The 18,054-nt window shown below is 45.9% G+C and overlaps 1 protein-coding gene across 1 annotated transcript in view; it reads left to right on the plus strand.

Moving 5' to 3' along the window:
* Positions 1-1,012: 1,012 nt before the first annotated feature.
* The window catches only part of Wipi1 (WD repeat domain, phosphoinositide interacting 1), a 40,079-nt gene continuing 23,037 nt past the window's right edge, over positions 1,013-18,054 (plus strand). Inside the window, exons 1-4 of the mRNA XM_038327999.2 lie at positions 1,013-1,179; positions 8,282-8,364; positions 10,191-10,360; positions 17,683-17,779. Coding sequence (XP_038183927.1) covers positions 1,100-1,179; positions 8,282-8,364; positions 10,191-10,360; positions 17,683-17,779 — 430 coding nt within the window. The 5' untranslated portion in view covers positions 1,013-1,099. The remainder of the gene's footprint in view (positions 1,180-8,281; positions 8,365-10,190; positions 10,361-17,682; positions 17,780-18,054) is intronic.

The raw sequence follows: 18,054 nt of genomic DNA on the forward strand, positions 1-18,054 counted from the left end.
TCACACACTCCTCTAGTTTCATGTCTACAAATCGCATGCCTTGCCAAATACTGTTGAGCAAAGTTCTTTCGCACACAAGTCTTGAAAGAAGACCAAGTTACACGCCACTGCATATTGTCGCGTTTAGATGCGTTGTCTAGCAAGTGCTTCAAATGCTTCTTCCTTCAATCGGGTATGAATGCATCCCCCACACAAGATTCCATAAGAACGAGGTGATGTCATGTTAATGCAATGCTTGGGATGAGCAAGAGCTCTTTCTCAACCGTAGGGCTGTGGGTGGCTTCTTATCAACCTTACCACAGCAGCCCTTTCGGAGAATTTCTCTCCAAGAAGCTAAAGGACTCTCCAAAAGGGCGGGGCTTTGAAGCCTACTAATTTCAACTACATTCCGTAAGCTTAACTGGCAGGGACAGGCTTGGGGAAGCAGGCGTCGTCCCGCCTCTTCGGCGTCGTCCCGGACGCTCTAGCAGGCCTGAAGCCCGCAGCTCCACTCCTCCTCCCCAAACCTGGACGCTCTGGCAATGAAAACACCACCACGTGGCCTGCCGCCTTGGCCACACTCACCTTCGACCAATAGCAAGCGGCGTCTACGGATCGGGGGCGGGTCGTCAGCAATGGTTCCGCCCACTAATACTACTGATTGGTCAAAGAGTTGGTGGCCAATCGTGACTGGCTGAGGACACCCTGTCCTCGTCTGTCAGCGGCTCGGTTCCCGAGATAAGAGGCGGGGTGAGTCGAGGGGCTGGCTGTTGAAGGGGCGGGGCTAGAGACAGGGCCGAACTAAGTGGAAGTGGATCGGGCCGGAACCTGGTTGGCTCTGGACAGGGCTCAAGCCGTGAGAGGGCGGGACTAGGAGAAGGGGCGGGGCTAAGTCAGATTCGGGCGGGGTCAGAGCCCGGCCGGTCCAGGATGAAGCCGCAGCTCTGAGGGGAAGGGTCTGGAGGGGGCGGAGTTAAGAGGCTCTGAGTGGGTGGGGCCTGCCTGGGGGCGAGGCCGGGGCGGGACCCAGACGGCAAGCCGGCCGACGGAGCCGGCGCGGGCGGGCTGCTGAGGTGGCTGTCCCCCGCTCCAAGCTGCGGCTTCCCAGGTCGAGCCCCCAATGGAGGCCGAAGCCGCAGATGCCCCTCCGGGTCGGGTGGAGGCGGCGCTCAGCTGCTTCTCTTTCAATCAAGACTGCACGTAAGCCAAGGCGCCAGCCCCCTGGCCGGGGAAGTGGGGGACAGAATGTCGCCACCAAAGGGTGTTGTCCTGTAACGCAACTGGTGGCCAGCCAGGGCCGGCTCGCGGACGGTACCTCGGAGGGGTAGCCAGCGCCAGCGGGGTTGGTTAGTAGTGGGGGTCGAACCCACCCAGACGACCCCTCCGTCCACTGCCCGCGCCTGCCAGAAGGGGCTGGCCAGGGTGATCCGAAGAAGTCAGCAAGGAGTAGGGTGGAGGGGTCCTTGAATGTGGGGGACCTGGTGTGGGCCACCTAGTGACCGAAACGGAGATCTGGGATCAAAACAAAGGCGACGGGAGGGGGGGAAGGTGCAACTTGACTGGAGAGGATGCTAGTTGGGAAGATGTGGAAAACTTTACCATTTGTCCTTGAGTATCTCAACGTGGCATTTGGGCAGGGCCTCCGACGAAGAAGCAGCCTATCCCTGTGGCCAGCCCAGCCCAGGAACGGGGCATCTTGGCTGGTCGCTTTGGCTGTAGGAAGCTTTCTTTATTTCCCTCACTATGTTTTTTTCGCCGTCCACCCAGTCCCACGAATCTCCTTCGGGAAGCTCAGGAGCCCTTTCTCAGTCCCAGACAGCTTCCCATCCCGGAAGGAGGCGCTCCACCCTGTTGCTTTTAAGTGGATTTTTAATGTTTCACTTTGATGGTCACCATTTGGACTTTGGTCCACTAACAAGGAATTGCTCGCCTGTGTTCTAGGTTTATGCAGGATTAGATCTTAGAATCTAAACAGAAGCACACTTCTGTTTCCTTCCCTGTTTTCATGGAAGCCAGCCTGAGGACCATATGGAATAATCTCCTTGGAATGTGGAGCCCTGAAGCATCAGACAGCTAGGACAGGGATGACTACTTCCCAGTGCCCCACTTCCGGCTGTACCAGTTTCTGCCTTGTTCCTTGTTTGGAGTCAGCTTCAGGCTTGGGCTTTGGCTGCCCGTGGCTGAGCTGTGCTAATATTGAACGCTCAGTGGTGTAATTAAGGCCATAAGCAGTCCTGGTTTCCATTCCCTTTGTGTTTCTGTCTGAAAAACCTCTGCTCTGAACAATATGTCTTTGTTTGAAAAATCTGTATGTGTAATCATGTAATCGAGTAACTCGACAGTTTGGTTGGATGAGTGACTCTCAGGCTGCCTCTGACCGCAACCCACAATAAAAAGTACATATTACAACATCTCCCAATAGCCATAGACATGTAATAATATTCATAAACTATTAAGCCTGGTACACTCTGGGAATTTTCTTGGTATTTTGTTCTCGTTTTGTTTTGAGACAGTCTCACGTAATCCAGATGGCCTTGAACTCCCTAGTAGTTGATGAATTTCAAATTGTGATTCTCCTGTCTCCTGATCTGGAATGCTGAGATTATAGGAAGTATTGTTATCACTACACAGCCCTTCAGGCAGTGCTGGGGATTGAATCCAGGACTTTGTATGTGCTAGACAAGCCCAACCCTATTTCGTGTGTGTGTGTGTGTGTGTGTGTGTTTGTGTGTGGTATGACGGAGTGCAGGGTGTGGAACATAAGACCCAATGTCTCAATCACGCTTTGCAAAGACTCTACCCCTGAGCTACAGCGTCCAGGCCCTGGAATTTTTTACGTTTTTGTTTGTTTGTTTGTTTTTAATGGTATTGTAAACCTGTTGAGTTGCTTTGGGGGATCCTCTCAGAGATGGAGACTCAAATGCATGCTAGAATAGATAAAATTCAGAAGTTTTGTAAGAAACTTTTGCAAGAGTGTATGTCTTTTGTAACGCTGGGCAGCGTTTTCCTTCCTAATTGAACCTAGGTTAAAGAGGGGAGTTAGTCCACTTACAAGTAGTAAACTAAATTACACTTCCTGATATCAGTGGATTTGGAAAGCAAATGTTATTGTCTACTCTAGCTATGAAATAATACAGAGTAGCAGTCGGATAAGAACACTGTTTCTCAAAACTTCTTTGAAAGGTTGTTTCCTAGATCCCTGCTGCAGCTCTGTTTTCCTGGATGAAGGCTGGGCTGAGCAGCTCTGTCTCACCTATAAATAAAGGTCTTGTCACAGTTGCTCTGAGGCCTGGAGGTTATGACATTGAGTTTTAAAAGAAGTCATCTATCTTCCTTGCTGGGTGCATTTGGGGAATTGGTCTGTCTTTTTCTATATGTGTGAGCTGAGCTTGACATCTAGTCTTTCTAGAGAAGGTAGATAAAGAGAATTAAATTGTCAGCTACTCATTCTTAATGCTTTGAGCTGGGCTAGAAACCTCAGGTGTCTTTAAAGCTTGTCCAGATTTGTCTCCAACTCCACTTCTATAAGCAGGGATGGGAAATGTGTAGGGGTGCAAACTGGCACCGCCACTTTGGAAATCAGTATGGTGATGTCTCAGAAAATTAGGAAACAATCAACCTCAAGACCCAGCAATATCACTGTTGGGTATATACCCAAAAATGCTCAATCATACCACAAGGACATGTGTTCAACTATGTTCATAGCAGCACTGTTTGTCATAACCAAAACCTGGAAACAACCTAAATGCCCCTCAACCAAAGAATGGATAAAGAAAAAGAGAGTGTGGTACGTTTACACAATGGAGTACTACACAGTGGTGAAAAAAATGACATCTTGAAATTTGCAGGCAAATGGGTAGATCTAGAAAAAAAACATATTGAGTAAGGTAACTGAGACCCAGAAAGACAAATATAATATGATTTCACTCATAAGTGGCTTTTAGACATTAAAAAAACCAGCCTACAGGCCACAACCCCAGAGAAACTAGACAACAAAGAAGACCCTAAGAAACATATATGGATCTATATAGGAAGGAGAAAAGACCAAGATCTCCTGAGTACATTGGGAGTCTGGGGGTCACTGGAAAGGGTAGAAGGGAAGAGGGTAGAAGAGGAAAGGGGAGGAAGGAGGGGAGTGGAGAAAAGAATATATAGTTCAATAAAAAAAATAAAAAGAAAGGACTTATGGATAAAATAAGACATAAATCCAAATTTGGAGTCGTTTAGGGTCATAGAGCAGTCATTTTAAACAAAACTGTGATCATCGTTACCTTTTCTCATGAACACAGCCCTTCTGAGCCAAGTGTGGCAGCTTGTGAGGAATCCTAGGTGCTCCTGAGGCAAGAGTAGAAAGATCACTTTAGCCCACAGCCGCAGAGGCAGCGTGAGTAGCAGAGAAAGGCCCTTCACAAACACAAAATTAAGAAACTCAGTTGTCAGAACTTATGCCTGAAAATTATGATTTTGAACTTATTTATTACTCTTTGTGTGTGTATATATATACACACACACACACAATGGGGGGGGGCGCATGCCCACACTGGTCACAGTGTACTTATGGGGGAGCACACTGGCCACATGTGAAGGCAAAAGAACAAGTTTGTGGAGTTAGACCTTCTCCTTCCACCTGAGTCTGGAGTTCAAATCCAGATCACCTGGCGTACAGCTGAACCACCTCATCAGCCTTTGACACTTTAAATTTCTAAGTCTTTTGGTTAATTTGTTTTTGCTGTTTGGCTGGTGCCTGTTTTAATTTGTTTACATAGCCCCTGAATGCCTTCCAACTGGACATGGCCTGCCTCTGCCTCCTCTCCCAGGTGCTGGTATTACACATCTCTTTTAGTTTTGCTTTAGGTACGGTGTCTTTTTTCCTCTTGTGTGCAAGCTTTACACCTTCAGCTTACAACTAAGTGTGTCTGCACTTACAAGAAGAAAGTTTAAAAGCAACCATCAGAGCTAAGGATGTCACTAAATTAGTAGATGCTCGTCTAGCCAACAGAAAGCTCTGGGCTCCGTCCCTAGCGCACTTCCAAGGCCAGCCTTGGCTACGTGAAAACTGCGTCAGAAAACAAAACAAAAACCCAAGGTAGTAACTACTCCAGAATATTTTAGAGCTCAGAGATGCGCCTCGCCTACTTTGATAGCTGCTGGCATTTGTCTGCAGTGCTGGGTGCCAAACCCCAAGTTTCACTGTACTGCAGCAGCAAGGCAGCCGTCCACAGGACCAGCACAGCTACTCTTGGGTTGGAGGGCTCATGTGTGCCCTGCTGGTTACAAGCTGACAGTTAGATGCTGTTCCTGGATCCTAGGAAAGAACAAATACTGGTATAGTAAAGAGGATTCTAAAATCACGTGACTTTCTTTTTTTAGGTAGCGAAACAAGAGCCTTGGCATCCAGGCTTCTAAGTTGCTTATTTTAGTATATGCTTCTCTGTGAAGAATGGACCTTTGCTTGGCATACATTGCTTTAAATGAGGAAGTTGGACTGAACCACCGAAAAGCTCATTTCAACCCCAACATTCCATATTCCTAGGGCAGAAGTGCTTGTGGTAATACCACTCGTCCTGAGAGCTTTCTACATAAGGTTTTGTCTCATCCAGTTTTTTGTTGTTGTTGTTGTTGTTTTTCGAGACAGGGTTTCTCTGCAGCTCTTTTAGAGCCTGTCCTGGAACTAGCTCTTGTAGACCAGGCTGGTCTCGAACTCACAGAGATCCGCCTGCCTCTGCCTCCCGAGTGCTGGGATTAAAGGCGTGCGCCACCACCGCCCAGCTTTCTCATCCAGTTTTTGAGAACAAAGTAGGAGAGGGGAGAGGTGATTTCTTTTGTTTTGCCAGACAGGGTTTCTCTGTGTATCTTTGGCTGCCCTGGCACTAGCTCCACAGATCAGGCTGGCCTTGAACTCAGACATCCACAGGCTTCTGCCTCCTGAGTGCTAGGGTTAAAGGAGAGTACCACCATTGCTTAGGGAGAGGTGATTTTTAAGTTCCAGCTAGAGGTAACATTTGCTTTCTCTTTCTTGTTTGAGATAGTCTTGTCACGTGCTTCAGACTGACCTTGAACTCACTATTCTTGTCACGAGTTCCAGGCTGACCTTGAACTCACAGAGATCCACCTGCCTCTGCCACCTCCCGAGTGCTGGGATTACTGGTGTGCGCCACCACCGCCTGGGGAGAGTTGATTTTTAAATTCCTGCTAGAGGCAACAAATTTGCTTTCTCTTTTCCTTGTTTGAGATAGTCCTGTCCTGTGTTCTAGGCTGGCCTTGAATTTATGGTCCTTTTGAGGGCTGGGGTTCCACCTGATCACTCATTTTGTTTCCAACAGGCCCCTGAGGATCCCTAGTATCTTAGTTAACTTTCCATCTCTGTGGTAAACACTGCAGCGAAAAGCAATATGGGGAGGAAAAGGGTTTGGTTTACCTCATAGCCTTATCGTCCATCATGAAGGCACATGCAGGCAGTACAGAGCTTGAGACAGGAAAGGAAGCAGAGCCATGGAGGAGCCTACTTACCAGTTTGCTTTGTATTGAGCTGCTCAGCTTGCTGTTTTAATCAACCGGGACCACCTGTCCAGGCATGGCCCCACCCACAGTGGGATGAGCCTCTCACATCACTCATCAATCAAGAAAATACCCCACAGACTTACCTACAAACCAGTCTGATGGGGAGGCATTTTCTCAGGCAAGGTTCCTTCTTCTCAGCTTGTTATCAAGTTGAGAAAAAAAATCTAACCAGCACACTTGGGTTTATACCATCCCTTTATTTATGAGTTAAAAGTGGAAAATTGGGGCAGGGGTGATAGCTGAGGTAGTGAGATGTAGGTTTGGGCCGCAGAATCGATATAATATTAATAGTAATAATAACACCAATAAATAAATAAAGCAAGCTGGATGAGATGGCACATGCTCTGGGGAGCAGCCCAGCTCTGGGGAGGTAGAGACCGGCAGATCCCTCCCTGGACAGCCAGCCAGCCAGCATTTCCTCTCCACTGAGCTCTCTGAAGTGTGGACAGCACACACACACATGCACGCACGCACGCACACACACAGGCCTAAACATACATATACATGAACACACACAGACAGAGTGTGAAAATTAAAAACCTTAGCCCACTCTGAAGCAAATGTTTTTATTTTATTTGCTGGTTATAGTAATAGCTTTATAGGGCACAGCATAAAGCAGTTCCCAAATCTAGCTGGAGGTTAGAGAACTTGAATTAAAACAAAACAAACAATTAAGCTCTTCAATATAGTTTTTAAAGTATATATAATATTTTTCATCCAAGTATTTTTAAAATGTTGTGTATTTTCTATTTTGAAGACTTCATTAATTTATTTCATGTGTATGCGTGTGGCGGGGTGCATCATGCCACGGCATGTGTGTAGGGTCAGAAGACAACTGGTGGGAATGTCTCTCTCCTCTACTATGTGGGTCTTAGCGATGGAGCTCAAGTCACCAGGCTTGGTGGCAAGTGCTGGGCCATCTCCATTCTCTGGAGCGTATTTCTTCAATTAAAGCAGAAATAACTTCCTTTTATAAGGGCAGAAAAAAATAAAGTGGTGGTGGAGAGATGGCTCTCTTGGTAAAAATGTTCCCCATGCCAGAGCGAGGGGCCTGAGTTTGAGTTTTGGCACCTACCTCAAAGGCCAGGCATGGAGACTCAAATCGTACCATAGTGGACAGAGACAAGAGGATCTCTAGGGTTCGCTACAGCCAGCTTAGTCCAATCAGATAGTGTCAGGTTTGGAAAGAGACTCCTCCAATCATAAAAATATAAGGTGGATATAAATTGAGAAAGACACTGAGGTTTGTCTCTAGCCTCCACATATGTGTACCTGCACACATACATGCGTGCGCGTGAACACACACACACACACACACAGAGGAGCCTGTACATACTCATAATGATAATGACTCACCCTCCAATAAAGGGCTTCCCAACCAAACAGTAAGAGGTCTCTCAAGCATCGTGGAGGTGGAGGTACAATTGAGCGTTCCTTTTTGCCTATACCTGCCCAGCTAGGAACAAAACAAGACCTTGTGGGAGCTTTGACATTTTGCTTAGTGACAGAGCCCAGGCAATTTCTGTCTCTTAAAAAGTCTCCTTTGACCTTTTCCCTTTTCCTCATGACTACCTGCCAAAGCCTGCTTTGCCTTGAGTGGATATCAAGGATCTGAGTCTTGAAGATGTCTGTTTGCCGGTGCTGTAGCAGCCTCTGGGGAAAGGGCTGTGAGTTCTCAGACGGGGCTGTGGTTGGGATGCAGTGTCTGTCGCCATTCCTGTGATGTCATTATCTTCCGCAGATCCCTAGCAATTGGAACCAAGGCCGGTTACAAGCTGTTTTCTTTGAGTTCCGTGGAGCAACTTGACCAAGTCCATGGAAGCAGTAAGTACATGCATATGCGCATGTGTGTGCATGTGTGTTTGTGTCTCTGTGTGTCTATGTGTGTCTATTTGGTTGAAGGAACACCAAATCCTCCCCATAGACATCAATCCTTTTTGGTTTTGTTCTTAATTTTCATCTTTTTGGAGTCCTGAGGATTGAACCCACTGGCCTCTTTAAAGCACCCTACACCAAGGGTATGCCCCAGCCGTAGACTTCAGTCTTGAGCTTCTGGTTTCTGTCTTAGCCATCAGCCTCAAGAGTTGGTGTTGTTCAGATTTGAATACAAGCCATTGTCTCCTCATGCACAAAAGCCACAATGAAGCGCCTATTGAACTCTGGCAATAACTTAAGTGACATTTTCATTTTTGTAAGAAGGCCCTTGTTTGGAATCATGTTGTTGATGCTTTTCTATATATTTGTGCTCAGGGTGATCAGCTTTGGTCATTGTCAACCCAAAGAGGAACTTGTTGCTTCTTTTTGCTGTTACACTGGCTCTGTAGCCTGTTGACACCATTCCCTTTGGAGGGACATGTTTTATATGCTTGAATGAAGAAACACAGTCATATCTGCATAGCACATATTATAGATGTTGAAGTATTTCTAGTGAGTATTAAAAATAATCCCACGTTAAAAATGTGGCTGTGATTTTTTTTCAGGGTAATAATTTGTGCTGTTGCCATAGCGACAAATACTTCACCTCTGCATCTTCTGGAAAGACTGGTTGTGTAAATAATAATTGGGGCTCCTAATTCATTATTTATCTATCTATTTTTAGTCTCTGCGTGTGATAGAAATGTGTGCATGAGAAGGTGTGTGCCCATTCACGTGTGTCCATCCTCACCTTCCCTCTTGAGACAGTCTCTTTATTGTCTGCCATTGTGTGCCCTGAGCAAACTGGACCATGGCCTGCCAGGGATTCTCACATAGGACACTGGGGTTAGAGACCTCCGCTACCACGTCCAACTTTATATGGGCTATAGGGCTTTGAACTCAGGTCCTCATGTGTACATAACAAGCACTTTACCCACTGAGCCGTCTCCTATGCCCTGAGCCCCCGATTTATCTGTAAGATGTTATCGTTATACAGTTTTGTGAATATTTTATTATATGTATATGTCTCATGTCATGATCCCAGTGGGGCTTCCCTACAAACAAGCAAGAAAGACATGTAACAACTAACAAGATGGCCCGTGGTACTCTGGAGGCTTAGCTATCCTTCCTTTCTGAGTACACAGGAATTTCCTTGTACCAGGTATAGTGGTACACACCCATAAAACCCAGCATTCAGGAGGCTGAGGCAGAAAGATCGTGAGTTCAAGACCAGCCTGGGTTATAGAGCAAGATTCTGTCTTAAAGGGGCTGGGGATGGGGCGGGCAATATGGATCCCTGGTAAAGCTTGATGCCAGGCCTCACAACCTGAGTTCATTCCCCAGGACTCGCATGGTAGAAAGAGAGAACCAACTCTTGGAAGTTGTCTTCTGACCTCCACATGTGTGTTGTAGTAGGCACACATACACAGTGTGTGTTGTGTGTGTGTTTAGTGGGTAATTCTACCATGCATACCATGCATTGGCTCTGGAGCCCCCGGAATTTGTGTCTTAGTCTTTAGCATATTCTTTGCTTTAGGTGTGTGGAAAGGTCAGTGGAAGTGTTCTGGAGACAGTTAAAACTTGCTGTTGGGGCCAGGGTGGGTCCTTACTGATGGAGGATACCCAGTAGCAAGACCCAGAGCCCATGTGTGAGCCCGTGTGGTACCCAGTGTCACAAAGGTCAGTCTTTCTCAGAGAGGCCGTCTATGAGAGCTCACGGTTGTCTCTCCTCGCAGATGAAATCCCCGACGTGTACATTGTGGAGCGCCTCTTCTCCAGCAGCCTGGTAGTGGTGGTCAGTCACGAGAAGCCTCGGCAGATGAACGTGTACCACTTCAAGAAAGGCACTGAGATCTGTAATTACAGCTACTCCAGCAACATTTTGTCCATACGGCTGAACCGGCAGGTGAGGAGGCCGAATCCCCGTAGTTTCTAGGCTGCTGCGAATTGGAACAAAAGTAAAGCGTCTCTAAAGACGAATGTCTTAGGGCTGACTAGATGGCTCAGCAGGTCAAGGCACTTGTCACCAAGCCTGGTAAGCTGAGCTCAATCCCCACTGCCCACACGGTAGATGGACAAAACTGACTCCTACAAGTTGTCTTCTGACCTCCACATACATGTAGTAAGTACATAGGCATGCGCACACAGACAGAAATAAATGCAATAGTGCAATAGACATTTTAAGGTGAATGTCTATGAGGTATAGCTCAGAATTTTTTTTTTTTTTTTTTTTTTTTTGGTTTTTCGAGACAGGGTTTCTCTGCGGCTTTAGAGCCTGACCTGGAGCTAGCTCTTGTAGACCAGGCTGGTCTCGAACTCACAGAGATCCGCCTGCCTCTGCCTCCCGAGTGCTGGGATTAAAGGCGTGCGCCACCACCGCCCGGCCATAGCTCAGAATTCTTGCTGGCATGTGCAGAGCCCTGGATTTGATCCCCAGCTCCCCATAGACAGAGTAGTGTAGTGGTGTGAGCCTGTGATACCAGGATAAACCCAGGAGGGAACCTGTGATGCCAACGCTCAGTAGGCAGAGGCAGGAGAATCGGGAGGTCAAAGCCATCCTTCTTGGCAGTGTAGCAAGTTTGAGCCTGGTGTGAACTACATGAGACCCTGTCTTTAAAAAAAAAAAAAAAGTGAATGACTCTAAAGCCAGCATCAAATGCTGTAGATAATTAATTCAACAGAGCTTTTAATAGCAGGCTTGGGCTCATGGGCTCTATGATGTGACTCTTCCCTAGTCTTACTGCCTAATGTCTCTCCAGCATCGGCCATTGCCTGCCCAAGCTCATCATCTCATCAGGCAGGCTGGACGCCAGCACAGGTAGGTTGGAGCTCCAACACAAGTCTGTTGTGTAAGCTGCCTTAGGACGTCTAAAAGGAGAGGACCGCCTCTTCCTGTCTTGGCCCTAGGCAGTAAGATTTATCGGGCATACTGGCCCTGCCTCTGAGAATGGTTTAAGGGAGACTAGGGTGTGGTCCCCCTGGGTCAGCTCTGAAATCAGGTAGGTGAATCTGACCTTCTGCTACCGGTCAGTTATACTAATACCCACCACTTCCCTGCCGTGCAGAGGACTGAACCTAGGACGTCTCTCAGTCCAGCGAGAGCTCTACCACTGAGCTATCAGATCTACAGCTCCTCCAGCTAACCCTTAAGGAAATGTTCTTGTAGTGGCTTCATTGCTGAAAGGAAAAGTACTCTAATCTCAAATATGCAGTATGCCCTTGAAGAAAAAAAGCACTGAGGAGGTGTTTAGCATGTTAGCATATTCTCCCTAGAGCGACTGGATTTCACACCCTGTGAGAGCAGGGACTGTGGCAATTCTGTTCATTCCTGGGACACCTGATGGCCGAGAGCTCCTGAACATTTTTTCGTGCCTACCTGTTAAATAAATAGGTGATATGGGATATGCAGGGTTATCTCCTCGGTTCAGTATTCCCAGGAACAGGAAATCAGTGACATTCTTAGAGGATACTGGTTTCTTCTTCTTCACCGTCTTCGTCTATGTCTTCATCTTCTTCTTCTTCTTGAAGTTCAGACAGTTAAATACTGAGTAGTAATTTTTAATACTTTATTTCTATGAGTAGTTTGTCCACACGTATGTTTACCACATGTGTACAGTGCCTGAGGAGGCCAGAAGAAGGTGGTGGATCCTTTAGAAATGAAGTTACAGGCCAATTGTAGTCTACCACGTGGTTGCTGGGAACTGAACTCAAAATCCTCAGTAAGAGAAACCACCATTCTTAACTGCCAACTTATCTCTGTAACCCTATGATTATTATTTTTTAAATAATGAGACCAAGTATTTTCTTAAGTTTCTGAGAAGGAAAAGACTATTGCTTTGAATTTTTTGCTTTGATTTAAATGAGATAATCTCATTCAGTAGCCTAGGCTAGCCTGGAACTCAAAGTGATCCTCCTACTTCAGTCCCTACCCCTCAAATGCTGGATGAGTGAGCTAAGAGTGAGCACCACACCTGGGTGAGTGAGCTAAGAGTGAGCACCACACCTGGCTCATTGCTTTGAGTCAGCCAGCTGTTTTATCATCTGAACAGGAGGGCTACTGATTTTTTTCTGTTTAATCTTGTATCCTGCTACATTACTGAAGGTGTTTATGAGTTGTAGAAGTTCCTTGGTAGAATTTTTGGGGTTGCTATGGAATATAGCATATCATCAACAAATAGTGAGAGTTTGACTTCTTCTTTTCTGATTTGTATCCCCTGATCTCCTTTTATTGTCTTATTGCTCTAGCTAGAACCTCAAGAACTATATTGAATAGATATGGAGAGAGTGGACAGCCTTGTCTTGTTCCTGATTTCAGTGGGATTGCTTTGAGTTTCTCTCCATTTAGTTTGATGTTGGCTGTTGGCTTGCTGTATATTGCCTTTATTATGTTTAGGTATGTTCCCTGTATCCCTGCTCTCTCCAAGACCTTTATGAAGGGATGTTGTATTTTGTTGAAGGCTTTTTCAGCATCTAATGACATGGTCATGTGGTTTTTATTTTTTTCAATTTGTTTATATGGTAGATTACATTGACAGATTTTCTTTTTTGTTGTTTTTGGGGTTTTTTTTTTTTTGTTGTTTTTTCGAGACAGGGTTTCCCTGTAGTTTCTAGAGCCTGTCCTGGAACTAGCTCTTGTAGACCAGGCTGGCCTCAAACTCAGAGATCCGCCTGCCTCTGCCTCCCGAGTGCTGGGATTAAAGGCGTGTGCCACCACCGCCTGGCCCTGACAGATTTTCATATGTTGAACCATCCCGCATCTGTAGGATGAAGCCAACTTGATCATGGTGGAAAATTTTTCTGATGTGTTCCTGGATTCAGTTTGCCAGTATTGAGTATTTTTGCATCAATGTTCATGAGTGAAATTTGTCTGTAATTCTCTTTCTTAGTAATGTCTTTGTGTGGTTTGGATATCAGGGTAATTGTGGCCTTATAAAAAGAGTTTAGCAATGTTCCTTCTGTTTCTATTGTGTGAAACAATTTGAGGAGTATTGGTATTAGTTCTTCTTTAAAAATCTTGTAGAATCCTGCTCTGAAACTATCTGGTCCTAGGCTTTTGTTGTTGTTGTTGTTGGGAGACTTTTGATGACTTTCTATTTCTTTAGCAGTTATAGGTCTATTTAATTTGCTTATCTGGTCTTAATTTAATTTTGGTAAGTTACATTTATCCAGAAAACTATCCATTTCCTTTAAGTTTTCCAATTTTGTGGAGTACAGGTTTTCAGAATATGACCTAATGATTCTCTGGATTTCATCCTGGACCTATTTTTTTAGTATATCAACAGACACTATAGGTAGTTAGTTATCTTGTCCCCCATGCCAGGGAGTTCCCCCTTGTCTCAGCGTTTTAACCTGTTTTGGGCAGGGGCATGGGATGGTATATTCCTTTCCTCAGCTACTTCAAGCTGACATTGGGACGTTGTTATCTGGACCCAAGCAGGTTGAAAGGCTAGCCAAAGGTTGGGGGGGTGGGTGTCCAGAGTTGTCAATTAACGGATTTATTAATTTAAATAGTTCCATACCTCCTTAAAACCAGGGGCAAGCAGGACTCAAGATTGGGTCCTGTCATGGGTGTTTGTGAAGGGGGAAATGTAGGAGCCAGCCATGATAAGCTAAACGTGAATAGATCACCCAAAGGAAGTTCTTTACTTCCAACCATTATCATCTGCCAGAGTAGGATTTGGTCATTGATAAGTTTAATAGAGCCCTGAGTCTCAGTAGAATACCCTGAAGCCTTACCTGGTTGCAAGAAGAACCATCCTAGAACAGACCATACAAAGGAAATGCCTAACATTCCAACCGTTGTAGATAGGATCACCTGCCAGCACACACTCACCAGGACACCCTGTAGACAAATGTCAGCCAATCAGGGGTTCTGAACCTCAGAAACCTCTTACCCCCACCTTTACTACTTATAAAAACCCAACTCTAACTGAGCTTGGGGCTCTTCGTTTATTCCAGTATGTTGGACATGCAGAGAAACTTGCATATAATAAAGGGTCTTTGCTTTTACATATGGGACTCGGTCTCCTTGTTGGCTTTTGGGGGACTTTGTGGATTTGGGCTTAACCACTACCTTTTAAAAATGATTTACTCATCACTGACCAGAGCTCTCGAGTAGTACCCATGGAATTTCTTGGTATGATTTCTCAGGTATTTCATCAGCAAAGGAAGCAAGAAAGAACTACTTGAGTATCTGAGTCTGTTAGACTTTAGGCACCAGCCTCCACTCCACAGAACACTCATTGACTTCACATTCTCACCCCACCCCCACCCCACCGTCTTGTAGAGAACACAGATGTTAAGCTTTCAGCAAGCCAAAGCTAACATCTGTACTTCCCTTTAGCTTTTTGTCTTCCAAGGTGACTTGATGCAGATCTGGAAGGGTTTCAGGTTTTCTTTTCTTAAAGTCCCCAGACTTTGTACTTAACTTTTGGCTCAGGCAATTCATCTGCTGTAAAGTCTCACAGTGCCCAGTGCCTGAGGAGCGGCCTGTTCAAGGCAACAGCGAAGGGCATACATAGAGTGAGCATGTATTGCTCTACAGTAATTATCCTGCTGGTGTCAAGTCTTCAGACTTGTGGCTCCTTTTTAAAATAAACAAGACAAATAACAGATTTATATAAGAAGTTACAAAGAAGCAAAATCCATGTTTTTGAATAGGGCCTACTAGTGCACTCTTGTAATCCTAGCATTTAGGAGGCCAAGGCAGGGAAATTGCACATCAAAGGGTAGTCTGGGCTATACAGAATAAACAAAACAAACAAAACAGAGCCCTTGTAAAAAGCTAAATGTGGTTGGACGGGCGCGCGCGCGCGCGCGCGCGCACACACACACACACACACACACACACACCTGTAACTCTAGTACTATGGGAAGCTGGGGACAGCTGACCTCCAGCCTAGATGAAAAGTTCAAGCCTCAGATGTGGTGAGAGACCCTGCCTTGAAAGAACAAGGTGGAGAATGATGATGAAGGGCACCCGACTTCCTTCCTTGGCTCTGCATGTTCACCCTCACACATGTGTGCATGTACCACACATGTAACCTGTCCAGAAAATCCCTCTGAGGATACAGAAAGGAAAGGTGCTTAGAAATTCTGACATAGCAGGATTTGTTCCATTTTCAGTTAATGTTATTATTTCTATTGTGGTTAATGCAGAAATGTATTCTTTTCGATGACAACCATAAACCAGATGTCTTTATCTATGGAAGCTTTTATAGTTATTCAACCATTGGCTTCCTCCTAGCCTACTGCAGGTTGGTTGGATTGGAGCCTTTGAGACGTATACTTAAGGCAGATATCTAGTTCTCTCTAGTTCTCTAGTCGATTAACTACCTATAAAATGTAAGATGAAAGTTAAAGTGGGCTGGGGATGTTGCTTAGTTGACAGAGTGTTTGCCTAGCATGCTCGAAGCCCCAGGTTCAATTCCCACACCACATAAAACCAGAATTGATGAGGCATGCCTGTAACCCCAGCCCTTGGGAAGTAGGCACTGGCAAACCAGAATTCAAAGTCAGCCTGGGCTACAAGATGAACCGCAGCGGTCAGCAGAAGGCAGGTGTGGCTGGAGCTGCAGAGCAGCCGAGGACACAGCAGTTGCCAGCTTGTGCTTATACCGGAAGCCAGCTCTTACTTGACTCAGGACAAGTACTTCCCCATACCCTTCCTGCGTTTCCTGTTTCCCTCTGGCCAGCATGGTGGTGACCCAATGGGGTCCAAATGAGTGGTCCATAGAGCTGACTGCACTGTCATGATGCTGACCATGTCACATGAGCCTAAAGGAGATGATGTTCCTACAGGAGGAGCTGTGGGGGCCACTCTCTCCTGAGGACTGCGTCAAGGGCCGGAAGGGATACCAGAGGCTGTTAGAAACTCAGATAGAAAATAGATAAAAACAAACCTTGGTGTGGCTGGCAGAAGGCAAAGCGATCAGGTGACCTCTTCACAGAGAAGTGGCAATATTTTGAAAAATATTTAAAGTATCTTTTGGTAAATTTAAAAAAAATTTTTTTTCTGGGGGGCTGAAGAGATGACTCAGTGGCTAAGAGCATTGGCTGCTCTTCCAGAAGACCCAGGTTCAATTCCCAGCACCCATATGGCGGCTCACAACTGTCTGTAACTCCAGTTCCAGGGGATTTCATACCTTCACACCAGTGCACATAAAATAATTCTGTGTATGCTCTACCAGCATTTATGTATGTGCACCACATTCATGTGGTGACCAAGGTGGACAGAAGACAGCATCATAAGATTCCCTGGAACTAGAGTCACAGACACTTGTGTGCCACATGGGTGCTGGGAACTGAACCCAGGTCTCTGCAAGAGCAGCAGTGCTCTTAACTGATGAGCCCTCTCTCCGGCCCCCTTTTTATCTTTAAAGTTTATGTATGTGTGTTTGTGTGTAATAGGGATGGGGTTGTGTATGTTCTACAACTTTCTCTGTGGAGTTGATTCTCTCCTTCCGTCTTTATGTGGGTTCCAGGGATTAAATTTGAGTTCGCAAACTTGAGCGAGTCCGTTTTCCCACTGAGCCATCTCACTAATCCCAACTTTGAGATCTTGTTAGAATTTACTTTTCATACAGTTTTAGCGCTGTGGACAGAGTGCTCTCTAATGAAAATAGAGAAGAGTGCAGGGGGTGAGGTTGGGGTGGGGCAAGGTGTCTCAGCCCTGTGGTCCCAGCTACTTGGGCATCGAGGCAGTAGGACTGTGAGTTTACTTAATACATGCCTGGGCTAGAGTGAGTCCAAGGCTAGCCTTGGCAACTTAGTGAAACCCTATGTCAGAATACAAAGCAGAGAAAGGGAAAAAAAGTCCAAGGCTTAGCAATGCAGAGAATGTAAAAAAAAAAAAAAAAACCTGCATTTGTTTAAGAGGAAGAACTCAGTCACCAGCATTGAATGTGGGAACAGAACAATAGAAGTTTCCTGAACTATCTTGTTCTAGGGAGGAGGTGGGGAAAAGGAGGGAAGAAAGGAAAGAGAGAAAGAGAGAGAGAGAGAGAGAGAGAGAGAGAGAGAGAGAGATCTTTAAGGTAAAATTCAGGACCTCGTATTTTAAGCCCTAGTGGGCAAGGCTGTGTCTGTTGACATTCATAAACACGGCCTTCAGAAGGCTTCATTAGCATTCCTCCTCCGTTAGACAGGAACCAAGTTAGAACTCACAGTTCAGATGAGCGAGGCCTTGGCGGGTCCCTTTTCACAGGCTCTGGTTCTGTCTGGTTACAGAGGCTGCTGGTCTGCCTGGAAGAATCCATCTATATCCACAACATTAAAGATATGAAGCTGTTGAAGACCCTCCTGGACATCCCCTCAAACCCAACAGGTGAGCTCCAGCCATAGAACTGAACCCTTCCCCTCCCCAATGTGAAGATGCTTCATTCACAAGCTGTATTTTTACCTGGCCTGAAAAACTTGAGCACAGGGTATGCTTTGGGGGTCTGAATGGTGTTTGAGTTGAAGATGCATTTGAATGGTGATAGATTCAAATTATAAAAATCTGTGGTCCCAGTGGGAAGGCTGCGCAGCCTGCCTGGTAGCCCAAGAGAAGCATCCTTCTTCTGGGCGACATATAAGCAAATGGGCCGGGGCATGTCAGAC

The sequence above is a fragment of the Arvicola amphibius genome, chromosome 4, assembly GCF_903992535.2.
Source record: "Arvicola amphibius chromosome 4, mArvAmp1.2, whole genome shotgun sequence".
Classification (NCBI taxonomy): Eukaryota; Metazoa; Chordata; class Mammalia; order Rodentia; family Cricetidae; genus Arvicola; species Arvicola amphibius.